Source organism: Myxine glutinosa, chromosome 11 (genome assembly GCF_964187855.1).
Source record: "Myxine glutinosa chromosome 11, kmMyxGlut1.1, whole genome shotgun sequence".
Lineage (NCBI taxonomy): Eukaryota > Metazoa > Chordata > Myxini > Myxiniformes > Myxinidae > Myxine > Myxine glutinosa.
Window position 1 is genome coordinate 106,383,816 of NC_136271.1, and position 27,335 is coordinate 106,411,150.

A 27,335-nucleotide genomic window follows, 5' to 3' on the forward strand; every position below is an offset into this window, starting at 1 on the left:
GGTTTCCCCGCGGTGGCGGTTTTCGCCGCGGCGGTGGGCGGGGCGTGGCGGCGGTCACGAGGTGCGTATCAGCATGCTGCGTATGCTGTATAAGCTGATGCTGTGGATCAGCAGCATCAGCAGCAGCATCAGCAGCATCAGCAGCATCAGCAGCAGCATCAGCCACGAGGGCCGTGACGGCCACGCCGACTCTCGCCCGCGTGTCCGAAGCGGCGAAGTACTTGTCCGCCTCGGCTGCCAATGCTCGGGGTTCCGTTAGCCCGGTCCCGGCCAACGCGAGGCGAACCTGCGCTGGAAGTTGGCGACGGAAAAGCGCCCGGAATAGAGAACCGGGGGCTTCGTCGCCCAACAGTGACAGCATATGGTCCACTCGGACCGACGGGCGCGTGTCACCGAGCTCGGGGAGATCCAGGAGGCGGTCGGCCCGTGCGTCGTCCGTGAGGCCGAACGTGGCTAGGAGTAGCCGCTTGAGTGCCTCGTACTTGTGGCCGTCCGGTGGGTGGCGAAGGACGGACACAACTCGAGCGGCCGCCGGGCCCGAGGGAGGCGACGACGTGGCAATAGCGCGTGTCATCGCCGGTGAGGCGCCGAAGCTGAAATTGGGCTTCGGCCTGGGCGAACCAGACTTCGGCCTGAGCCTCCCAAAATTCGGGAAGCTTGATGAAGTTGGCCATGGCAATGGCGTCGCGTGTGGAAGGATCGCTCCGGCAGATCCAACGTCAAGGGGGTCACCAGTAAAGCGCGGCATTACGCGCGCTGCTTGCGAGCAAGGAGGAAGCGGACAAGCGGTAACTTATAAGCGTCTTTATTTCAGGAGCTCACTGTAACACTGGCGCGCTCCGGGCTGCGCGCCCGGTGTATATCATGAGGCCACGCCTACCCCTCGGGCGTGGCCACCGCCCACTTGGTGCGCGGAATGATGTCACCACGCCAGTGGGCTTTTGTGTCCGCCACACCCTTATATTATTTTCCCCTGTACATTTTACATCGGTTTTCGCTTGAGTTACTTTGCAGGGTTGAAGGCTGCCGCGCGGGACCGTCAAGTAAAAGCTGCCAGCTTCTTCTTCTTTCTTCTTCCCGCGCTTATATAGTGAGTCCGTATTTTATCGTTGCCTCGAAGTAACGCTCGATTGCTATCCGTGATTTCCCGGTTTTCATAGAGGGAAATCACACGATAATATAGAGGATTTGCTTATGCTTGGGAAATTATCATTAGTAGCTGATGTTTGCTCATGATGCTATTTACCATAAACACTGTATCACACAATACTACAACCTAAACAATGCTGCACTATGCAGACAGTGGCGTGAAGGAATGGTCTCTCTGGCAGAACTCGAGTGCATTGCATTTGCAGAAGTAGTGGCATACATCACCGAGAATGAATCAGAGGGTACATTTTACCTTGTTGACCTAGCTAGATTGTACAAGTCTCGACTCGGTGATCTAGGTGGAATAGCTCCAGATCGTACACGTAGCACTCATTTCCAGAACCGCATTATGGCACAAGTACCATGGTTGACATGCTGTTCCAGGATAGGTGGTGCACTGTATCTGGCCAATGAAAATGCCAGAGGGAAGGTGGGTGAGCTATGGTATAATTATCACAAGCTGCCAAAGTCGTCCAGTAGTCCGAGAGCATCTCTTCGATCGACCACAGAAATTTGAGGGGGGGGGGGGGGGGGGGTTAAGATTGATGCTCAAAAAACAATGTTTCTCCAACTGCATCTGCCCTACTTGATACGATTGTCCATGGTCCTTCACTGCAGAAACCCAGTCTAGTGATGCAGATGAGCAATTTCGGTAAGATAAAAGGAAAGCTGCATCCCTGTCAATCTTCCAACTGCTAATATTAAATATTTTCAATGCTGTGAAGAAAAGGCCAACGCAGCATGAAACACATGTTCACCATAAGGCGGATTGGGAGACTCCCATAGCTACAGGCATCTGCGATAATTCTCACCCAGACATACCAACTGCAACAAACTCTAGCACTGAGTTGTTGGTGACCTTGACCTCATAAGGTTATGAAATCTATTTCATCCACTTTCTCATCATCTAAAATATCAATATACATACCAAATAGGGCAAAATTGAAGCTGTCGTTGCTGAGATATACACCATTCTAGTTAGGCCCCTGTGCAGTGGTGGCCATATTGGATTTATGCTAATTAGCCTTAGAGGGTGTTAGAGGTCAAAAGTTCATGAAATAATATATCAGATGTTAAAGAGGACATATGAATGGTCATCTGGGCCAGGTCTGGTGATTTCTTTCAAAAGTGCACACACTTGCCCAATGTGGACTCTGACAGGGCAGACTACATCGGGACTTGAACATGGCTCCACCGCATAACTGGCTTTGTAAATACTGTCGAGTGGTGGAACTCTGCTGACTTCTTCGGTGGTTGGTAGCGGATACTTGTCCAAGATTATGGCCTTATTTACGGCTTTAAGGTCCACACAGTCGAATCTCACCTCACCTATCCTTCCTTCCTCTCATCCATCACTCCAACCATTGCTCACAGAAAAGACAATCTGTAAATGTGTATACAATCCCTGTATCCAGGCTATGGTTCCCACATGTAAATTCCACTCTGTGTAATCTGGATTGATGATGGTTATTGAAACATATATCATGTTTTATGTTTGGGTAAAATTAATTGGTGGCTATCTATTTATTATGTATGTAGATCTGGTGACCTTTTGCCACTCCTTACATACCCTCATGGTGATCCTAAAGTTAACTTTATCTGCCAGGAAGTATATGAGAGTCCAACTGCAGTTCCAACTAAACCATAATTTTTTGCTTAAAAACCTTAAACACACTTTTAAACATGCCCTTGCCAACGTGTAAAAGTTTCTTTGTTATTTAAAAGCCTGTGATTATGTTTTGATCTGCATTAGATAATCCTGGACAAGTATCCGCAACCAACCACCGAAGAAATCAGCAGAGTTCCACCACTCTTCGGCAATTGGCGATTAACTTTGAACGGGTGATCGCACGATCAGCGATTCTACACTTGTCTAACCCATAAAAGCCTTTCATAATATGACCCGTAATGTAGAACCTGCAAAAGAAGCCATTGCCGAATCAAAATGGGTCAAGCTTTACCACTGTTAAAGCTTTACACCCGATACATTGATGCACTGGGAGAAAGGACACACCAATAAACAAAACACTGAAGACCAAAAAAAAATTGCTGATGTCCTCCAACTTGTCTATTCGACATAAAACCATTGATCTATGTCTATAGTCCTTGAGCCAACCGGCCATTTTTTGAAGTGAATGCTCCGGGGGGGGGGGGGGGGGGGGGGTAGTAATTCTCATTATGATTTTCCATTAGACCAATGTCTCAAGTGTCAGAAAAGGTGTGATGGACATCTGAGAACGGTAGCTTAGTGCCCGGATGGACGCCATCTTTGAAACCACCCAGCTCGAAAATGCCCATTTGGTGGGGTACATTGTTGCACGTGTATCTGGACTTCTATACTAGCTATCGATGTGCGGTTGACGACTAAATATACGTCCGATGTGTACCGTCTAAATAAAAAATAATATGAAGCATTTTGTTTTAGATTAATTATTATAAAAATCAATTATCGAAAAAAAATCATATATTTTTCAATATTTTATTATTAGACTTGTACTTTTTTTAGTGAAACAACACTGGTATGATTTTCCAAATTATGCATTGTGCTACACCGTTTATCTGTCTATAAAAATAACTCAAAAACTAAAACATATCATCCACCACGAGTGTACACAAAAAATATATGAAAAGGCATGCACTTTCCACAAACCGAAACTATGTCAGTTGGAATTTCCCGCCGATAATTATCGGCGGGAAATTCCAATTTTCACATTGTTCCAATTGCAATTGATTATAATCAACCCACAGAACCCAGTGCCAAAAGTGACGTCAGTCTATTCTATATCTATATTCTATATTCTATATCTCAGTCTGAGATTTGTTGCGGTGACCTGATTAATTTCTGAGGGGGGGGGGGGGGGGGGGTGGGTGGCTTAAGAACTAAAAGTGAACATGTTAGATGGCGCCACATACAACTCTATTATAGAGTTGTATTGTGGCGCCATCTAACATGTTCACTGACTTGGATGAGTATGTCTATGTAAGCTGGCGAGCTTTTCGGATATCGGAGTAATCTAACGTCAGTCTTTTTGTTCTTTCAGCTGAGATGGCCGGTGTCGAGGCGAAACGGGCGAAGATTGAACCTGAGTCCGGAACGTGCATCCTGTGCAGCAAGAAGTCGCCACTCTCTGAACTAAGCAAGGCAGCGGGCAACAGTTCTTGGAAGACATTGTGTGACGCAGCCGCAGTTAGAAACTTTTATCCAATTCTAAAGCTAGTCCAAGAAGGCGCAGTTGAACTTCCTAATATTCCAATATTATACCATAGGGCTTGTAGATCAGACTTCACTCACAAAAACCACCTAGCTACTTTGACCAATGCAGCTAGAAGTTCTTCAGTTGATACTGGCGATGCGGTGCGACGGCGATCATCACGGGAAGAGACAGGATCAACTTCAACGGTCTACGATGATAAATGCATTTTTTGCCAGCGTGCTTCAAAATTCATAAAAGGCAGTCGTACCCGTGAAACAGTTGTCTTGGCTGTTGAACTTCGAGCAGATAAGACAATAAGAGATGCTGCGACAGCTCGCAATGATGAGAGAGTTTTGGCATTGACTACACGAGATATGGTTGCAGCTGAGGCTCACTACCACTTCTCCTGCTATAGAAACTACACACGGCCCCAAAAACCTCAAGTAGAAACTGACATTGAAGATAATATCGAGAAAAAAGAAATGATACGATGTATATTCAATTTCATTCACACTGACTTGTTCTTGAACCCGAGGATTGTTCCAATAGTTGATGTTGCAACAGATATCCTATCTTCAGATACATTTTCAGTTGATGTTCGTGACTCCATCAAGAAGAATCTGCAGCGCACATTACAAAGAGAGTTTGGAGAATCGCTCATCTTCTTCAATGTGAAACACCGTGTATACTTGATGCCCGATAATCTGACAAAGCGAGAGATTGCTGCAGAGTGCGTAAACCTGAAAGCAGAAGTGAAAGCATTTGAACGAACGGACGGTGAAAGTAACATTGTGCGTGCAGCTACTTCACTGCGACACCAGATCAAAGATGCTCATTACAATGAACGTTGGCCGCCTCAGCCAGCAGAACTCACTTCAGATTACGTGAAGATACCAGATTCTCTTCGTGTATTTCTGCATACTTTGATTTGCGGGAGTGGGGGTAGCTCTGCGCGTGCCGACACACTGGTATGGTCGATGGCTCAAGATATCATCAATGCTGTACACCGGGGTACCATCAGAACATCGAAGCATGTCCTACTTCCGTGGGTCATGAAAACGCTCACCGGTAATACAGAGGTCATCAGAATATTGAATCGACTCGGGCACGGATGTTCGTACACAGTTCTGGAAGAAATCGAGACAGCGCTATGCATAGACAAATTAGCAAGTGTTGAGAAAGATACAGTACCACTTCCGTCACATGTGCACCCTTCGGTCCCGACTGTATTAGCATTCGATAACATCGACAGGCTAGAGGAATCGCTGAGTGGTGGCGGAACATCGCATCGCGTCAACGGTATCATCGTCCAACCGAAGTCGCAGTCGTGTTTGCCGCCCCAACCTCCATCGGCAGTATCCAAAGCAGATAAGAAGCGATCTATCCCGTCATCCAGCGATTTAGTTCCAATATACAGCGGTGGGAAACGTGAGGGCCCACCTGCAATCAAGCCTGCAGATCTTTCTGACACTCTTGCAGGCGCAACATCCCTTGCGCAGCGCCGAAATCACGTATGGATTATGACTCGCATGCTGGAACCATGCGACCAGACAATCAGTTCGTGGACTGGTTTCAACATCATGACTAGAGATCGTGTTCAGGTGACGGAAGATGTAGTTGGCTACCTGCCGACTATAAACGCGCCTGCCACAGATATGGCAACAGTGCAAGAAATCCTCAGAGAAGCTCTGAACATCATGTCATCACTTCAGCTTGAGCGTATACCGGTGGTGCTAGACCAGGCACTATTTGCTAAGGCGACCGAAATAGCATGGAAAGATGTCGATCGATATGGAAGAATCGTGCTCATGATGGGGAACTTCCATACCATCTGTAACTTCATGTCGAGCATTGGGAAAATGTTTGGAGATGCAGGCCTTCGGGATGTAGCTGTTGAGTCAGGAGTAATCGCTGAAGGTTCCATCAACAGGGTTCTGGAAGGCAAGCAATACAACTGTGCTGTGCGACTCCACAAGTTGATGTACGAGGCACTAATGCGCATCTGTTGGAAGGGCTTCCAGGTGTGGATAGAAAGCAATCATCCTGACAAGGAACCCCAGATTCGAAGCACTGACCTCAAAATTCGCAGCATCAAGGAGGATGTTTGCCACGAGACTCTCGCTGCTGCTCTCGATGATGATTCATGTGTACAGAGCTTTGACATGTTCGCGAAATACCTACATTTTCTGCGAACCAAACATGGAGACCTGGCTCGCTTCTGGATGATGTATATTGATATGGTAGAGACCCTGCTGGGGTTGATTCGTGCGGATAGAGAAGGCGACTGGATGCTTCACTTGGCTTGTGTCAGAAGAGTGATCCCTTGGTGTTTCGCAATGAACAAGGTGAACTATGCTAGATATCTACCAGTGTACTATGCACAGATGACGCAACTCCACGAAACATGCCCCGAGTTGTACAGGCATTTCAATCAAGGCTACTTCTCCGTACAGCTTAGACCAGGGAATCCATTTGCCAGAATCGCTGTTGATCAGACAACAGAAGAAACAGTAAACAAAGATACGCAAACAGCTGGAGGAACACGAGGTTTTAGTCTTCGACAAGGGGCTGTGTCACGATACTATCTAACTGCAGAAAATCGGGCTACTGCACTGAGGCAACTACGAGAAACTATCCTTGTGAATGGCAGCGACACATCTCACGCCAAGCACCCTGACTTGTCTACTTCTCGCATCAAACGTGATGAGTCTGGCGTCACAGCTATCTGTGATCTACTGGAAAATGACTGGACCAATCCATTCGCCAATGATCCGTCATGTCTTCTCAGTATATCTACCGGAGCGGCTGCGAGGGAGGACGTTTCTAATGACCTACTCAACACCCTGCAAAAGGGGGAAGCGGCGTATCAAAGCTTCCAGAAACGTCTTGAAGAGGGAACAGGCTTTCATGACACATTGAACAAGCTAAACTTGAAGACCTTTGGTAAGATCAAGCAGAAAGTTGTGAAGGGCACAAACAAGGAGATCGTCCTGAGAGCTGACAGACAACTGTTTGCCACCATGATACTCATCGCCAAGACAAGGAACCTCGACATGCAACTTGTCCTTTGTCACCCACTAGGGCCGTTACCATGGTCTTTGGCAAACGTTGATGGGTCAATGAAAAAAACGAACAAAGCTGCACTTGCGAAACACATGGAAGGTCTTGTGGAACCAGCCGAGAACGTTGACAAGCGAAGTGCAACAATAATTGATGCGATGGCTCTCATACAAAAGATGCATGGCGAGAACGACACGTTCGAAGAACTATCTGACCGCATCCTTGCTGCAGCGCTTCACGCTGGTCAAGGCAGTGAGCGCATCGATGTTGTCTTTGACACATACACAGAAGAATCCATCAAAGCAGCTGAGCGTGTGAACCGCGGTTCAAATGAAGGCATCAGTTTCAGCGAGATCAGACCCGCACACAAAATCATGAACTGGCGGCGTCTCCTTGCTTGCAGCCAGACAAAGGAGAAACTGGTTGTGTTTCTGGCGGAGTCGTGGAAACATGAAACAAATCGCGAAAAGCTAGGCAACAGAACACTGTATGTCACCTGTGGTGAAAAATGTCTGGTACTGACCCGCGATAGGTGGAAGTTTGTGCAAGCACTCGAATGTAGCCACGAGGAAGCAGACACGCGTATGTTTCTCCACGCAAAGCACGCCGCTACCCACTACAAGACGATCATCTTAGTGGCAGATGACACCGACGTTCTGATCATCAGTCTTCATCTCAGCAGAACCATCGATAGTCAGCTCTTCATCAGACGAGGAACAAAGGTTCGAGTCAGAATGATCGACGTTGGAAAGTTGGCTGCGGTATTGGGGTCTGGAGTTTGCAGTGCATTGCCAGGGCTTCATGCATGGAGCGGGTGTGACACTGTGAGTGCTCTGGCTAGCCAAGGAAAGATAAAGGCTTTGAAGCTTGTGCAAGCGAATGAGCTGTATCTTCAAGCATTCACAGATCTGGGATCTTCGTGGAATGTACCAACAGACGTCTTCAATAGCATTCAGGCCTTCACGTGTCAGCTGTACGCCAAGAACACGAAGATCGTCGGTGTTAATTCGCTCCGTTATCACATGTTCTGTGCAAAGAAGGGCCAGATCGAATCTGGACAATTGCCGCCTTGTGAAGACTCCTTGATGCAGCATACGCTTAGGGCCAACTATCAGGCGGCTATCTGGCGACGCAGCCTTGAAAACCTACCAGACGTCCCAACACCATCAGCAGGACATGGTTGGGAACTCGATGATGGCGGTTCGCTCACAATCCGATGGATGGCGGGTCTACCAGCTCCAGATGTCGTCTTGAATCTCATCTCATGCACATGCAGAAGGACGTGTCGACCGTCAGATTGCTCCTGCATACTGAATGGGTTGAAGTGCACTGTTGTGTGTAAGCTGCAGGGATGCTCCAACATGGTGCAGGATGATGCTATCGTGGCTCAGGATGCCAATGACTCTGATGGCGACTCTGATGATTAACTTTGTGTGCACTGTATATTGTATAGCATATGTTGTTCTCTATTATAATGCAGGCCAAATTGCCTGAAAATCTTTATAGACAGATAAACGGTTTAGCAAAATGTATAATTTGGAAGATCATACCGGTGTTATTTGACTAAAACATGACATGTTCAATGATACCTCCGCTTGCTTATTAGGAATATACATCGTATGGTGTTAAAATCAGCTCCATACGTCTTTCCAAACTCTAGTAATGAATAATTAATATAATTGGCGGCCATTTTGAAATCCAAGATGGCCACCAAAGTGCAGATTTCCTATGTAACAATTTCCGCCTGCTTATTAGATATCGTATGGTGTTAAAATCCTCTCCGTACGACATTCCTAACTTGCGTTATCGTCAGAATAGATAATGCCAGCGGCGGCCTAAGTCATTTTATGCCTCTTTACATTTATTTGTTGTAAACTCGTGGTGGATGATATGTTTTAGTTTTTGAGTTATTTTTATAGACAGATAAACGGTGTAGCACAATGCATAATTTGGAAAATCATACCAGTGTTGTTTCACTAAAAAAAGTACAAGTCTAATAATAAAATATTGAAAAATATATGATTTTTTTTCGATAATTGATTTTTATAATAATTAATCTAAAACAAAATGCTTCATATTATTTTTTATTTAGACGGTACACATCGGACGTATATTTAGTCGTCAACCGCACATCGATAGCTAGTATAGAAGTCCAGATACACGTGCAACAATGTACCCCACCAAATGGGCATTTTCGAGCTGGGTGGTTTCAAAGATGGCGTCCATCCGGGCACTAAGCTACCGTTCTCAGATGTCCATCACACCTTTTCTGACACTTGAGACATTGGTCTAATGGAAAATCATAATGAGAATTACTCCCCCCGCCGGAGCATTACTTTTGGTCTGGCTCAAGGACTACTACCTTAGTTATGTTTGTTAGCAGGCACAGTGTTGCATCATGGAGTACGTCGTCTTTGGAGGATACTGTGGATATTAAAGACCCCCAGCCCCTCCCGGTATTTTTCAAAAAGAGTAGGCTGTTGCGTACCAGTACCCTGGAAAATCATAAATGTCTGCCTTCCACTTCTGTGGCCAAAGAAGACCTTTTATGGAACTAGAAGACAATGTCTGACACAGAACAGTTAGACAATGCCAACTTCCAAAATATGCATATGATATAAAGCAAACTTTGATGGCATGCATGTCCAGAGGGGAAGAGGAAGAAGAAAAGAAGATCCACCTGTATAATCCTACTATTAATTTGCAATTGGTCACTGGCTCTGACACCAATCAAATTTTTTATTGCGGACCCGAGGCATCAAAAAGCTACATATAATAGAGCAAACAGTTCCAAATGAAGAACCTCGCTGCCATTAAAGCATTTTTATTGCATCAGATGTGGCAATAAATGCGATTGTTGCTCCCAGCTTGCCAGCTCGATGACAGAAGACGCCATTTGAATTTTTTGCAGCCTTCATCTCTACCCGGTTTAGAATCCTGTGTGGGCATGGGCAACTTGCGAGTCAGTCAGGTGTATTTTTATTATTAAGGGGGGGGGGGGGGGCAGAACTCGAAGAATACCTCACAGTCTTACTCCTTGGGACAGATACAGTGTGTGGATGGGAAGAAACTGCCAAACGTGTCGAGCGACTGAAAGTATGCTCAGGTGGAACAACCTGTGATAGACCCTCAGAGCACATTCCGTGGTAATACCTGTACAAAAGGCTCAAGGAAGCAATAGAGCGGCGGACAGAAAGAGGTTCAAGGGATGATGCCAACTCCTGTCCCACCAAAATGGCAGCACATTGCTGGATCCTGTCAAGAAGAGAGCTGACAGGCCAGAGCACCATCCCAAATATGACTGATACTCCAAGACAGGATGTACAGCGGCCTTGTATAGATGGAGCATAGCAGCTTGAGAAAGGCATCGCCGAGCATAAAATAAGCAGCCAAGGTGCTGGGAGGCTCTTTTAGCTATACCAGAGATGTACTTTTCCTAGCTGAGGTTTGTACTGATATCGAATCTAAGCAGATGGATAACAGGGAATTCCTGCAAAGGTGAAGAATCCATAGACAGGGTCGGAAAACAAGGTGATCTTGACATTAGACAGACAAACTGACAAGCTTTTGATTTGAGGAGCAAAAGAGGAGAATTATTCGATTGAGAATCCTTTTTTATGCACATCATCTCATGCTCCAACATCAGGAAATAAATCTGATCTGGGTCACAACGTATCTGGTCCAGATCACAACACATCTTGTCTGGGTCACAATGTATCTGGTACGGGTCGCAACGTATCGTGTGCGCATCACAATGCATCTTGTCTGTGTCACAACGTTTCTGGTCCGGTTCACAGTGCATCTTCTCTGGGTCACAACTTATCTTGTTCCGAGTCACAATGCATCTTGTCCAGGTCACATCTTATCTTGTCCGGGTCACATCTTATCTTGTCCGGGTCACAACGTATCTGGTCTGGGAAACTTAGATCCCAATTCACAGTCAGCCACTCTGCGAGTACTGCACTCAGCATTGCTTACTCTCACCCTTTACAACTTAAAAAAAAAAAAAGGAAATTAAATGAGGAAAACGTCAAAAAGAAAAGTAAACAAGTAGAGCCACATTCAAAGTACACCGCCCCCATGCCGAATTTAAAAAAACAAAAACATATCCTCTAGCACTCTCGACATTGCTGGGGCGCCTTTGGCAGATGGAGACCAAATTGGGAGAGCGCGATGCACAATAAATGATTGTGAAATTAAAATCAATAAATAGTAAAATAGTGAATTCCTTAATCAGTTGCGTCATAGCATACCTAAACCACCACTGGAGATGGAATAGCGAGAGGCGGAGTACAATAATGACTCCAGCACCTTCTGCTGCAGAGGCACAAAAAAGGATTCTCAATCGAACAAACTTGCATTCTTTTGGCGACGTCGTTGCAACCAGGTAATAAATCAAAACTCATCTCTTCTCAACACCTAAACATTGATGGACAAAAGATTGCATTTTATACAAGACAAGGCTCATGGAGGAGCAAGGTTCATAACTGTTGTGATTTATTACAAATTAGCATCGATTTCAAAACCGCAAAAAAAAAATTACATCAAATGCTCAAAACAAGAATCACTCCTCATCATTAAAACACATATTTGCAAAAAATAATTCAAATCACCAAAACCAGCTTCTGTTTTTTTTTTTTTGTCTTCTTCTCCTTTTGGTGTATGTTTGATCAATACACATCTACATACTGATGTCAGCAAATCATACAGAAAAATATTTCAACAACAACCTCTGTTAGCAAGATATGTGTGCGTGGTAAAGAGCATCGCCAAACCGTGCAAACAAATAAACACGTGTGTATAAACAAAATGCTCATCGTTTGAATTTGTTCCAAACAAATGGCATAACAAATTAAATGACATCGAAAATATTTCGTGTAATTAAAAAATCAATCTTTAGCCAAGATTAGATCAGACATAATAAAAATAAGAAGAACAACAACAACAAGTGTAATAAATTACCAGTAAATAAATGCACGTGCGAGAGCACACACGAATAACTTCTGGTGCAATATGTCACGTCATTTCACACACAAAATAATAACACCCAAACAAGGCTCAAATAATGTGACCTCAAAGCAAAGATTATCCAGCAGTCCCATGCACAAGACAGCAATAACTCGCTTAGCATTCAGGATACGTTCCTGGAGAAGATAGTGCGAATAGAAATTGCGCTGAAAGGGGAAATCATATCATCATACCATGGTTTATATGGAGATGCATTCCCGACAGCGATATATCTTACTCATATAGGCAGTATATGAGGGCTTCATTGGGGTATCGGTAATAGCGCTAATAATAGACATGGTAAACATTATTTTATAAATAAAAAGTCATGTTTTATTATAATAACATCAGCAAATATGAACAAAAACAAAATATGTACAAACATCAATAAAAATAATAATAATTGCCATCGCTCTTACTCTACTATACTCTACTCTGCCATGCTCCAAAAACGATGGGAGACGGGGTGGTAGGAGGCTCATGCTGCTGCAAAACGAAGGCGGAGTACACACTGGTGATTGGCTCAGAGCATGTGCACACAGTACAATGATGGCGGGTGCGTTTACTGAACGAGCGTTGCGTGGTGTATACAGTACAAACGATAACGGCACTCAGTAGAGAGCACACCTCCACCTGGTTGGCCATATCACTCAATGGTGAAGAATCATTAAAAAAAATTAAATAATTCTCATATCCGAATCCATATTCAGATCTTCACCAAAATCGAATCGATTCTTCCTTGTCACACACACAACCTCTCCACCAAGTTTCGTCCAAATCCATCCATAACTTATAAAGATATCCTGTTATGTATCGTTTTTGGCCCCATCTCCCAATGGTGAAGAATCACTTACAAAATAAAAGAATTCTCATATCCGAATCCATATACAGATCTTCACCAAAATCGAATCTATTTGTCCTGGTCAGACACCCAACCGGTCCACCAGGTTTCGTCCAAATCCGTCCACAACTTTTTGAGACATCCTGTTATGTATCGATTTTGGCCCTATCTCCCAATGGTGAAGAATCACTTAAAAAAATTATAGTAGCCGGATCCGAAACTGGATCTTCACCAAAATCGAATCATTTCGTCCTTGTGACATACGCTACATCTCTGCCAAATTTCGTCCGAATCCATCCACAACCTTTTGAGATATTTTGTTTACAAACAAACAGACAAACAGACAGGGGTGAAAACATAACCTCCATCCACCTTTGGTGGCGGAGGTAACAACAATGATGGCGGGTACGTTTACTCAACGAGCGTTGCGTGTTGTGGATTTTCTTAAATTTACATATATTTTTTTTTAATTTAAAAAATACTCCAGGACCAAGCTCTATAACGAATCAGTGTTCTGTGGGGCAGTGTTAAGCGAGGGATTATGGTTTTGCGAAAAAGGCAAGCTCGAATGGTTTTGAGTCAACGCCTTAAAGGTGAGGGCAATTCACTTAGGTGGGGGGAGACGGAGCAACCTAATGGAAGCTTGCCGATCAAAAAGCCCGAAGGTAATCTAATAAATATAAATATCGGTTACAATGGTATTTGAAATCAATTATCAGACAGCCCGTAATAAATGATGAGTTTCGAATAAAGTGCTAACGTCATTAGAGCAAGGCAACATCACAATTCAAACCGAGTTGCATCAGCGGCCGGATGGCGTCGATATAACATACTCACATGTCGAGGGCAAACGAATGAGCCAATGAGACGAGAGTGGGATGATTTGAGAAAACAAAACAAATAATCACGTCACAAAAACCAAAAACATTAATCATGACATTTCAAAGTGGCTCGAGTTTTCTTTTTTTTTACGACAACGATAAACTGTATGTCACCAAACCTCACACTTTTTAATTGGGTTCATCGGAGATCCGTATGGACAAGCGAAGTGCTCAGAAAACTCCCTGGAATTTGCAATTGTTCCAATGACCCGGTACCGAGCGGGGCTGTGAGAATCGACCACAATTCCTTCATGTGCACTCTCCAAGGTACGCACCGAACACCACACCTGTGAGAGGATAAAACAAAAATATAAACAAGCACAGATACATTCAAAGTACACCGCCACCATGCCAAATAAATAAATTTCCTCCAGCGCGGCATTGCCGGGGAGCCTTCGACACCCAGCAATACCGCCGTGCAGCTCATAGAGACTGAATCGGGTGGGAGAGGTGTACAATGATTGATTGAATAATTGCATAATTAAAATCAATAAACAATTATAATAAAATATTTTCTTAATCAAATGGCTAATAGTATATCAAAACTACCAGTGCATCATTCGAAGCTATAACTTTTTGAAAATTAATTAAACAAGTCATTAATCGAAAAAAATTAAATAAGTAATTGATTAATCAATAAATCAAAAATATCCTTTATAGCCACATCACTTGGTCACTGTCATGTCCAAATATCAGCTTCCTAGGTCAAAAGGTGACAGATATTGCCCAGATGAGATAGAAAATAAATAAACAAGAAGACGTCATGCAGAGCACGATACTTGCAAAATCCACCCCCCACCCCTGGGGAAAAAAGGTTGCAATTGATCCATCAAATTTTCCATTTCATACAGATTAAAATTGACGATCTCGATCAAAGCTCGTGTTAAGAGGATGAAAAGTGACGATTTTTCAAATGAAAATTGATTTCGGAAATTTGCCCTTGTTGACCTTTGACCTTTTGACCTCAAAAATAGTTAGTTTCCCAACTTAGTGTCAATGTGCAAATGCTGTTCAATTTCCAAGTCAATGGGATGAAAATTGACTGTTTCTCAGATGAAAATTGATGATTTTGGAAATTTGACCATGAGTTGACCTTTGATCTTTTGACCTCAAAAATAGTTGGTTTCCCAATTTAGTGACAATATACAAATGGTGTTCAATTTTCAAGTCAGTCGGATTTAAAATGGCGATTTTAGAAATTTGACCTCAGATGACCTTTGACCTCAAAATCAAGAGGCTCCTCAATTGTGAGACCTCTACTATTTGGTGAAGTTTCGTGACGATCGGTTTAGAATTGTGACCTGTAGGCCGGTGACAAACAAAGACAGAATAACAAACGCAACCGACCAATATACTTGAAAAATCTTTGATTTTGCAAGTAATGATGAATAATGAAAATAAATAAATAATAATCATAAAAGAATTAACTAACTAATCAATTGGCTAATAGAATACCTAAACCACCACCGTTTCATCTGAATGTGTCACTTCAAATTTTTTTTGATGAATCAAGTGATTTTTTCTTTTTTTTGTATATAAGATCGAGGCTCGTGAAAGAGCGAACATTAATCACACAAAAAGTCAAACCGACACATAAAACACAAAATAAGGGGAGCGGTAGACAAGATGGGAAGAGAGGGGGAAGGACACAAACACAACATTTGAGAGCAGGGACATCGAGAGAAATGTGGGAGGGAGAGGGCTTGGGGGGAGGTGGGAGAGGTATAAAACATATGAACACTGCAAGGACTTCCAGGAAAGAAGTTTGAATTTCAAACTAGTGGATCTGGGATGAATTAGCGGGGGTAGAAAAGATCAAGGTTTTGGATGGGGGAAGATAAGAGATGGTGGTGAACAGCTGTTTTAAAGACCTGGAGGGAGGAGTGGGATTGAAGGGAGTGGGGGAGTTTGTTCCAGAGGCGGGAGAAAAGGGGAATGAAAGAGTGAAGGTGAGCAGAGAGTCTAGATTTTGGCAGTTTAACCATAAGAGGGTTGCTGGCAGATCTTGTGCGACATGTCGGAATATTAGGGGGACAGAGCACAGAGAGAGCTGGGGGAGCAAGGCCGGAGAGGAGTCGGTAGAAGACGGAAAGACCACCAACCTGCCTGCGGTGAGTGAATGAAAGGCCCTCGGAGTTAGCTTCATCGCAGCAGATTCCAATGATTCTGAAAGCTTTGGTTTCAACAGCGTGAAGCCGAGCTAGGTGTGAGGCAGGAGCACCGGCCCAGAGGGGGGAACAGTATTCCATTGAGCTGCGGATGAAAGCCTTGTATGTGGTGAGGAGCTCAGGTGTGCCAAGGGAGGACTTCGCACGACGTAGGATGCCCAGTCGGCAACTGGCTTTGGAGGCCAGCTTGGAAATGTGGTTTTCCCAAGAAAGATCATGGCAGATAGTGAGACCCAAAAGCTTGAGCGACAGAACTTCTTGGAGAGGATTGTTGAGAAAGTAGATGGGAGGGTTTTCCAGTCGGTCTTTTCGGAGAGATAGTAAGAGTGTGAGATTTGTCAGCATTGAAAGACATGTTCCACTTGTTTGACCAGTCTGTGATTTTGTCCAGGTCTGCAGAGAGTGAGGAGGCTGCAGACTGCCGATCTAAGGGATGGAGCGGCAGATAGTGGAGTCATCAGCAAAGAGATAGAGAGGATTTTCCAGAGTTGGAGAGATCATTGATGAAGTCCAGAAATAGCACAGGGCCCAGAACACTACCTTGGGGAACTCCAGCCAGAACAGGAAGGGAAAAAAAAAAAAACGTTTAGAGGCCATTTTTCCCCGCAAAGCGGGGGTTGGCCTTTTCGGGGACCGTGGTTGTTGTTGTATTTTTGGTCCCCTTTTTGAAGCAATGTTTTACGGCCGGATGCCCTTCCTGCCGCCAACCCTGTTTGTCGCCTTTTTACGATGGAACAGGAAGGGGGAGATGAGAGAAATCCATTCAGGGCCACACGTTGCCTCCGACCAGAGAGGAAGTCTGCAAGCCATGAGTGGAGATTTCCATGGATACCATAGGAGGAGAGTTTGGTGAGCAGAGCTGGGTGCCAGACCGTATCGAAGGCACGTGATATGTCAAGGGAGACAGCACTGATTTCCTGTTTGGCATTGAGGACCTTCATCCATTGTTGAGACAGCAGAAGCAACATGTCCAGAGTAGAATGACCTGGTCTGAATCCAAATTGATGATCGGAGATCAAGCCATTGGAGAAGAGGAAGGATTTGATGTCCAAAGCAATGATGGATTCCATGACTTTGCTGATAATTGGGAGCAGGCCGATTGGTCTGTAGTTGCAAGGATCTGTTTTTGCACCTTTTTTGTGTAAAGCGGTAATGTTTGCTGATTTGCAAGATGCTGGCAGATGACCTTGAGCAAAAGAGAGGGTGAAAAGAACAGAGAGAGGGTGAGATAGAGCGGTAGAGCAGGATTTTAGGACCCATGGGCTGATGCCGTCTGGTCCAGTTGCAGAATCAGAATCAGAGTCGAGGTTAGACAAAAACTTCTCCACCTTGTCAGGAGAGAAGGACACAGAGTTCAGGAGCAGTTAGGTTCGACTGGTAAAGGTGGGGAACAGAGAGAGATGGGTTTGGGACACAGGATTTTGAGGCAAACACAGAGTTGAGGCATTTGGCTTTATCATGTGTGGTGTCAACTGTGTAGCCATTTGAGGTAAGGGAGGGGATGGAGGGAGAACAAACACCAGAAACAGATTTGACCAGACGCCACCAGGATTTGGAGGAAGGAGACAGGTTTGAGAGTTCAATCTTGAGTGTGGAGAGATAGTGCTTCCTGGCACTCCTGAGGGTAGACACACACTTGTTCCGAGCTTGGTGGAAGGAACTGAGATTGCCTTCAGTTGGATTTGCCTTCCAAGAGGCAAAGGCAAGTTGTTTCAGGGCAACTGCCTCACCACAAGATTCAGTGTACCATGGACGGGAGGAAGGGTAAGATAACTGAAGACGAGATGGGATCAATCTGTGCATGAGAGAGAGCAGTTTGCTTTGGAAGAATTGATGTCAGAGGCAGTAGAGATGGGAGACCAGTCCAGATGATTGATGGCTGCTTGAAGACTGTGCCAGTCAGCCTGAGTAAAATGCCAGACTCGTCGGCGCTGAGGAGACTCCCTTAGAATGGCCAGAGAGATGTCCACTTTAACAAGCACATGATCAGAAGAACCGATTGAAGCAGAAGAAGAGCAGCAGACATTTGCAGGGAAGTTTGTCATAACCAAGTCTAGAAGAGAAGCTACTCCATTGACTGAGATCCGGGTCGGGAAATTGACAGATTGTGTCAGTCCCAATGAGTCGCAGAAGTCCTTTGCTGAGGATGCCATGGCTGGTGAGAGAGGAACCCACACCCAGCCAGCTGGCATAATGACAGTTGAAGTTGCCACATATGAGGAAGAGAGAGTTTGGATGAGTTGATAGAAGTTGGTCCATGTTGTTCGACAGCGAAATGTAAATGGAGTCATCACTGTTTGGAGGACGGGACAGAACACATATGAACAAAAGGTGGGAGCGGAGAGGAAGCCATAGCCAGAGGTACTCCTGGGGGTGGGGTGGAGAGAGGGCAGTGCAAGGAGAGTGAGGAAGAGAGTTTTTGATAAAGATAGCCACCCCACCACCAGGACGAGGCTCAGGTCTATCATACCGGAGGAGGGAGCAACCAGGAAGAGATATTAAGGAATCAGAGACATCTTGAAGGAGGAAAGTTTCTGTTAAGCAGATCAAGTCTGGATTGTCAGAAGCAACCTGAATGGAGAGATCAATCAGGTTTGAACGAAGGCCCCGGATGTTTGAGGTCCATACCGTTAATGAGGAGTGAGGAGGAGCACCGGGTGCAGGATAGGGGAGGGGAGGGGTAGGGTCAGATGAAGGATGAGAGGGGGAGGTAGGGAGAGCAGTAGATAGTGTGTCAGAGATTACAGAAGAGTTACAAGAATGGGAAGGATGAGGAGGACGAAAGGTTTGATGGTGATGGGATGAGGCACAGTGAGGGGTTGTTTGAGGGAAGTTTGGGGGAGAAGGGAAAAATCTAAAAACCTAGCAAAAACAGCGAAGGAAGGAACAAACTTCAACGGGGGACCGGGGAAGCCCGAGGCAAGGCCGCACATGCGCGGCAAACAGAAACGATTAATTTATGAAAGATTAACACCGAGAAACTTCCTAGGGACACTATAGGTTCACACACCGAAATATAAATAGTTTCGACAAAATACAATTGTGAACAATGACTTTACCTTGAAAACGTGGAGAACGTGTACAGCTTCGAAAATCCATGCCGTCGCTGTCAAGATCACGCGAGATCGCGAGGATTTGATTAAAGTGATTAATCAAATAATTAATTGATTAATTTATGAATCAATAAATCAAAAATAGCCTTTACAGCCAAATCACTTGGTCAATGGCATGTCCAAATATCAGCTCCCTCACTCAAAATATGCCCGAGATATTTCCCAGATGAGAAAGGAAATAAGTACTTAATTAATCGATAATAATTAAATAACTAATCAATTAATTGATTAATCAAAAAATCAACAAGTGCAGCTTTTGTAATAGCACTTACTCACGATTGTGCCGAACCTTGAGCTTCCTAGCTCAAAGGATGGCTGAGATATCGCCTGGACAAACAAACAAACAAACAAACAAGAAGACGTCATGCGGAGCACGACACTTGCAAAATCCGCCCCCCCCCCCCACCCCCAAAAGTTTTCCATTGATACAGCAAATTTTCCATTTCATGGATTAAAATTTACGATCTTGATCAAAGCTCGGGTCAACAGGATGAAAAGTGACGATTTTGCAGATGAAAAATGATGATTTTAGAAATTTGACCTTGAGTTGACCTTTGACCTTTTGACCACAAAAATAGTTAGTTTTCCAATTTAGTGACACAATGTGCAAATGCTGTTCAATTTTCAAGTCAATCGGTTGAAAATTGATGGCTTTTCAGATGAAAATTGATGATTTTGAAAATTTGACCTCGAGTTGACCTTTTACCTTTTGACCTCAAAAATAGTTCATTTCCCAATTTAGTGACAATATACAAATGCTATTCAATGTTCAAGCCAATCGGATTTAAAATGGCGATTTTAGAAATCTGACCTCCAGATGACCTTTGACCTCAAAATCAATAGGCTTCTCAATTGGGACGACCTATACAGCTTGTTGAAGTTTCGTGACGATCAGTTTAGAATTGTGACCTGTAGGCCAAACAAACAGATAGACAGACAGAACCACAAACGCAACCGACCAATATACTTGAAAAATCTTCGATTTTGCGAGTAACAAGAAAAGAAACAACCAGAGTGAAAAGTGAGTACTCCCTTTCAGCGTGCATCATTGCCGAGCCCCTTTCGGTGCCCGGCAATGACGTTATGCAGCGCCTGGAGATGGCATAGGGAAGAAGCGGTGTACAATATTTAGAGTTGTGAGCGTGCGCTAACTGTTGCTATCTGAAACCTTGCCGATGGTGAAGATGCCCACAAATCTCTGCCGGCTTGAGGTCCAATCAAGAAACCAGGGTTGTGACTGCCGTACGACAAGGAAGGTGATCGAACTGTCCTTTGGAAGCTGATAGTTCAAGTCCGCCATTCGTGGCCTCCCTCTCGTAAGGAACATTTGGCAATTTGTACACATCTGAGGGGAGCCACTCGTATCTCTCAAGTTTGAGTTCTCTGAAATGAGAGATTATGTCTGGTGTTGTGTAGGTTATCTGACATGTCAGTCTTCTTAAAGGTGGAAAGGGAAAAATGTTGCGTATATGAAGGACAAGAAACAGCACTGCTCGAAATTGGCCAAACATCCATCCGAGGGACGGGGCACCTTGTGATGCAATTCCCGGCCTGCAAAGCACCAATCCGACAGTTTAGCCGGGTCGGGGCTGAAGCCCAGGCTAGACAGCTCGAAGGTAAGTGTGCTACCTGTGGACGGACCAGTCGGACCATCCTGTCTGACACCAATTGAGATGTGGTAATAGGAATACATTTTTGCACCATCTTCTCAGAAGTAAGGAAAGGTAGTTATGCGTTGGAGTCATTGTAGTTAAATGTACAAATTAATTAAAGGTGGTGATTATAATAATGCCTGGGCTAATGCCATGTGATGATTTTTGTTTACAAATTTGTTCCCTAAAAAAGCAATGGGAAATCAATTGCTGGAGAAATTTTTTTCTACACCTTATTAATTTTTTTAACAGGATTTAAGGCTCATAGAAGAGCTGTCACACAAATCACGTGCACACATACAGATAGACATTAAACAATAATGGACTTGACCTTTTTGTAAACATCAGACAAACAGTGGTGACCTTGGGGGAAATGAAATACGAGTAACTTCCTGGAGCACTTTAGGTGCCGCCAAGGCTATCTTGTGACATAATTTTTCTTTCCACAGACAGTCAAGAAGGGAATTTAAAAGGGGGAAATCTCATCCCGTTTCTCCCCCAATGGGATGGCAACCCACAGGTACTATCCTCCAAATACTGATCATCGAGTGAGGAAGCAGCACGTACCACTATTAAAGTCTTTGGCATGACTCGGCCCGGGTGGGGTTCGCACCGCCGACCTCCCAGACTCAGAGTGGATGTTCAAAACACAATGCCACTGGGTTTGGCAACTCCATATTCAGTGAGAAATACATTCTAGTTTGTTAACAAAGCATTTTAAAAATGATTTTCTCCTTTTAAAAACTTCTTTTTTTTAATCAGCAAAAACAATGGCAATCAATCCCTCACGTGTTGAAGTTTTTGGTTTTCCTGGGAACCATTGGTTTGTTAAACCAATTATTACCCTCGCCAGAGGAGAGGGTATTGCATCTGAGTCTGTTTGTTACTTGCCGGAAAAATTCCGGCAAGTATGTTGGTTGGTTGGTTTGTCTGTCTGTTTGTTTGTGCGCAGTACTACGTCTACATCGTTGCACATAGCATCGCCATACTTTACACACGTATTTGCCTTGCCCTGGAATAGACTGTGCCCAATTTTTAACTCTCTAGGCCCAAGGTAAAGCTCAAGGTCACCCAAAACGTGAAATCAGGGGTGTCGAGTTTTCATTTAAAATATATTTCAAACCACTATAACTCTAAAAGTACAAGAGATATGCATACACTTACTGTTACTGACATATAGGAAGTCACATACGGCATTTCATTTGGCACCATGACCTTTGACCTTGAGTGACCTTGGAGATGGGAGAAACTTCCAGAAGGACAACCATCACTGCAACACTCCACCGATCTGGGCTTTATGGCAGAGTGGCCAGACGGAAGCCAAACAGTCCAATCTTGGTTTCATCAGACCACAGAATCTTGTTTCTCACTGTCTGAGATCCCTTAGGTGCTTTTTTGCAAACTCCAAGCGGGCTTTCATGTGTCTTTCACCGAGGAGAGGCTTCCGTCTGGCCACTCTGCCATAAAGCCCAGATCGGTGGAGTGTTGCAGTGATGGTTGCAGTGATGGTTGTCCTTCTGGAAGTTTCTCCCATCTCCACACAGGATCTCTGGAGCTCAGCCAGAGTGACCATCGGGTTCTTGGTCACCTCTCTTACCAAGGCCCTTCTCCCCCGATTGCTCAGATTGGCCGGCCGGCCAGCTCTAGGAAGAGTCCTGGTTGTTTCAAACTTCTTCCATTTAAGAATTATGGAGGCCACTGTGCTCTTGAGAACCTTCAATGCAGCAGCACAATTTTTTGTAGGCTTCCCCAGATCTGTGCCTCGAGACAATCCTGTCTCTGAGCTCTGCAGGCAGTTCCTTCTACCTCATGGCTTGGTTTTTGCTCTGATACGCATTGTCAGCTGTGAGACCTTATATAGACAGGTGTGCCTTTCCAAATCATGTCCAATGCATTGAATTTACCACAGGTGGACTCCAATCAAGGTGTAGAAACATCTCAAAGATGATCAAGATAAATGGGAGGCACCTGAGCTAAATTTCAAGTGTCATAGCAAAGGGTATGAATACTTATGTCAATGTGATATTTCAGTTTTTTCTTTTTAATAAATTTGCAAAACTTTCTAAAATCCTGTTTTCTCTTTGTCATTATGGGGTATTGAGTGTGGATTGATGAGGGAAAAAATGAATTTAAACGATTTCAGCATAAGGCTGCAACATAACAAAATGTGAAAAAAGTGAAAAGGTCTGAGTACTTTCTAAATGCACTGTAGTTAAAGGCCGCCAGTCAGCCATCTTTGGTTGGATTAAAAAACAAAATCTTCTGCTTATGTATAACATCGTGTATAACCATCATAACATCCAATATAACCAATATACTGTGGCGGACATGAAAGCACTGACGTGGTGACATCACCCCGCACACCAAGTGGGGATGGGCCACGCCAGGGAGAGAGGCGTGGCCTCACGATATACACGGGGCGCGCAGCCCTGAGCAGCTTAGTGCTGCAGTTTGAATACTTTGAATAAAGACTCTTTTATGAACCGCGTTGTCCGCTTGCTCCTTGCGTAAGCATTAGCGCGTGCAGCATCGCGCTTTATATGGTGACCTCGACGTTGGATCTGCCGTAGCGATCCTTCCGAACACGACGCCATTGCAATGGCAAACGACCAGACAATGGCGATTAAACTTCCCGAATTTTGGGAGGCCCAGGCCGAAGTCTGGTTCGTTCAAGCCGAAGCCCAATTTCAGCTTCGGCGCCTCACCAACGACGACATGCGCTACTGCCACGTCGTCGACTCCCTCGGGCCCGGCACGGCCGCTCGAGTTGTGTCCGTCCTTCGCCACCCACCGGCCAAAGTACGAGGCACTCAAGCGGCTACTCCTAGCCACGTTCGGCCTCACGGACGACGCACGGGCCGACCGCCTCCTGGATCTCCCCGAGCTCGGCGACACGCGCCCGTCGGTCCGAATGGACCATATGCTGTCACTGTTGGGCGACGAAGCCCCCGGTTCTCTATTCCGGGCGCTTTTCCATCGCCAACTTCCAGCGCAGGTTCGCCTCGCGTTGGCCGGGACCGGGCTAACGGAACCCCGAGCATTGGCAGCCGAGGCGGACAGGTACTTCGCGGCTTCGGATACGCGGGCGAGAGTCGGTGCGGCCGTCACGGACCTCGAGGCTGATGCTGCTGATGATGCTGATCCACAGCATCAGCTTACACAGCATACGCAGCATGCTGATACGCCCCTCGTGACCGCCGCCACGCCCCGCCCACCGCCGCGGCGAAAACCGCCAACTCCACCGGCCTGGCGGAGCCAGCCACACTCCTCCAGCTCCACCACCTGGTGCTGGTTCCACGCCAAGTTTGGCCACGAGGCTCGGCAATGTCATCCGCCATGCTCCTTCAACAGGTCGGGAAACGCCCGGGCCGGCGTTCAATAGTGGTGATGAGCGCCGGCCGTTCGAGCAGCCTGCTGTTCATAACGGACACCTTATCCGGGCGCCGTTACCTGTGCGACACGGGAGCGCAGGTGAGTGTCGTTCCCGCCGGCACGTCAGACAAGCACGCCACGGGTGGGGGCCCCACACTGCTTGCCGCGAACGGGACGCCCATCCGTACGTACGGAAAACGCTGCCTCTCTCTGCGGTTCGGAGGGCAGGTTTTCCGATGGACGTTCGTCACCGCCGACGTGCCCATGGCACTGCTTGGCGCGGACTTCCTGTGCGCTAATGGGCTCCTGGTCGATGTAAAGCGCAGACGTCTTGTCCAGGCCGAGACGTTCAGCTCGCTCGCTTGTGCGCTGCCCAGCTCGTCGAGCAGCTTGCCAAGCGGCTTGCCGAACGGTTCGGTTCCGGCCACGTTGATCTGTACGCTTCCGGCAGCGGACGCATTCACCCGCCTCCTCGCCGGCTTCCCGGCCCTCACGCGGCCCATCTTCTCGGCGGGGGCCGTCAAGCACGGGGTGGCCCATCACATCCCCACCGTCGGGCCACCGGTCTACGCCCGGGCACGCCGCCTCGAGCCGACGAAGCTGGCGGTGGCAAAAGCGGCGTTTGCTACCCTGGAGCGACTCGGCATCGTTCGGCGCTCAGAGAGCGCTTGGGCGTCGCCGCTGCACATCGTGCCGAAGCCCGGCGGGGGATGGCGACCGTGCGGGGACTATCGCCGTCTCAATGACGCCACCACTCCCGACCGCTACCCCGTCCCCCACATTCAGGACTTTTCCGCCCGTTTGGCGGGCATGTCCTTCTTCTCGAAGGTGGACCTCATACGCGGCTACCATCAGGTCCCCGTCAGGCCGGAGGACGTCCTGAAGACGGCAGTCATCACGCCATTCGGACTCTTCGAGTTCCTGCGGATTCCCTTCGGTCTGAAGAATGCGGCTCAGGCGTTCCAGCGACTGATGGACAGCGTCCTGCGCGACTTGGATTTTGTCTACGTCTACCTGGACGATATCCTCGTCGCCAGCGCGTCCCGCGAAGAGCACCTACGCCACCTCCGCACGCTCTTCGAACGCCTGGGCCAGCATGGCCTGATTGTGAACCCCGCAAAGTGCCGGTTCGGCGCCGCCGTAATCGATTTTCTGGGGCACCGTGTCACCAAGCACGGAGCCGTCCCCCTGCCGGCCAAGGTGGAGGCGGTGAAGGGGTTTCCGCGCCCCCGCATGATCAGAGGGCTGCAGGAGTTCCTGGGCATGGTGAACTTTTACCATCGGTTCCTGCCCCGTATCGCCCAGCTCCTGCACCCCCTGCACGAAGCTCTCCGAGGTAAGCCGGGCAAAGGCGACGTTACCTGGACCGAGCAGATGGACACGGCGTTCACGGGCGCGAAGCTCGCCTTGGCTAACGCCACCATGCTCGCGCACCCGGCGCCCGATGCACCGATCGCCCTCACCACCGACGCCTCGGACTACGCGGTGGGCGCGGTGCACGAGCAATGGGTGCGTGGAGCTTGGCAACCGCTGGCGTTCTTTAGCCGGCAGCTTCGCCCGCCCAAACGCCGTTACAGTACCTTCGACCGCGAGTTGCTCGGGCTTCACTTGGCGGTCAGGCACTTCCGCCATCTGCTCGAGGGCCGTGCGTTCACGGCCTTCGTCGACCACAAGCCGCTGATCTTCGCGATGGGCAAGGTCACCGAGCCGTGGTCGGCCCGGCACAGCGTCACCTCTCGGCCGTGTCCGAGTACACGACGGACATCCGGCACGTCGCGGGGAAGGACAACCCGGTGGCGGATTGCCTTTCCCGGGCCGTCGCCCACGCAGTCCACCTCGGCATCGACTATGCCCGGATGGCAGCGGACCAGGCCGCTGACCCCGATGTCCAGGCCTTGCGGACCGCCGTCACGGGCCTCCGCGTCACCGAGGTGCCGTTCGACATCTCCCTCGGGCGTCCTCGCCCCATCGTGCCCGCGGACTGGCAGCGCCAGGTGTTTGACGCCATCCACGGCCTGTCCCACCCGGGCGCGAGGGCCTCCCAAAGGTTGATCGCCGACAAGTTCGTCTGGCATGGCCTCCGGAAGGCCGTCCGCGGCTGGGCCAGGACGTGCCTCGCGTGCCAGCGCGCCAAGGTGCACCGGCACACCCAGGCCCCGTTGGCCCCGTTCACGGTGCCGGAACGCCGGTTTGACCACGTCCACGTGGACCTGGTGGGACCTCTGCCCCCCTCGCGGGGGTTTCACCCATGTCCTCACCATGGTGGACCGCACCACCCGGTGGCCGGAGGCCGTGCCCTTGGCGTCGACGACGGCGGCGGATGTCGCGCAGGCTTTCATCGCCACCTGGGTCGCCCGGTTCGGCGCCCCCTCAGATATCTCGTCCGACCGCGGCCCCCAGTTCACCTCGGAGCTCTGGGGGGCGGTCGCGCAGGGGCTCGGGGTCCGGCTGCACCGAACCACGGCCTACCACCCCCAGGCTAACGGCCTGTGTGAGCGATTTCACCGCTCATTGAAGGCCGCGCTCCGGGCCACCCTCCGCGACGGCGGCTGGGTCGACAGGCTCCCCTGGGTCCTGCTGGGCCTCAGGACGGCGCCCAAGGAGGACCTGCGCGCATCCGCGGCGGAGTTGGTCTTCGGGCAACCGCTGCGGGTGCCAGGCGAGTTCCTCCCCGACTCCACGGCACCGCGCTCCGCTCTGCAAGAGACCGCCCAGAGGTTCGCCCTGGTGCCAACGGCATGCCACGGGCACCCACCGACGCACGTCGCCCCGGAGCTTCGCACGGCGGAGTACGTCTTTGTCCACCACGATGCCCACCGGACACCACTGCGGCCCCCGTACGACGAGCCTTTCCGTGTGCTGGAGACCGGGGCGAAGCACTTCACCCTGGACATCGGC

General features: G+C 47.5%; 1 protein-coding gene across 2 annotated transcripts in view; it reads right to left on the minus strand.

Moving 5' to 3' along the window:
• Positions 1-11,878: 11,878 nt before the first annotated feature.
• ECE2 (endothelin converting enzyme 2) overlaps positions 11,879-27,335 on the minus strand; it is a 96,814-nt gene continuing 81,357 nt past the window's right edge. For both annotated transcript variants that reach the window (XM_078786970.1, XM_078786971.1), the window contains exon 19: positions 11,879-14,419. In XM_078786970.1, the coding sequence (XP_078643096.1) occupies positions 14,243-14,419 (177 nt within the window). In that variant the 3' untranslated portion in view covers positions 11,879-14,242. The remainder of the gene's footprint in view (positions 14,420-27,335) is intronic.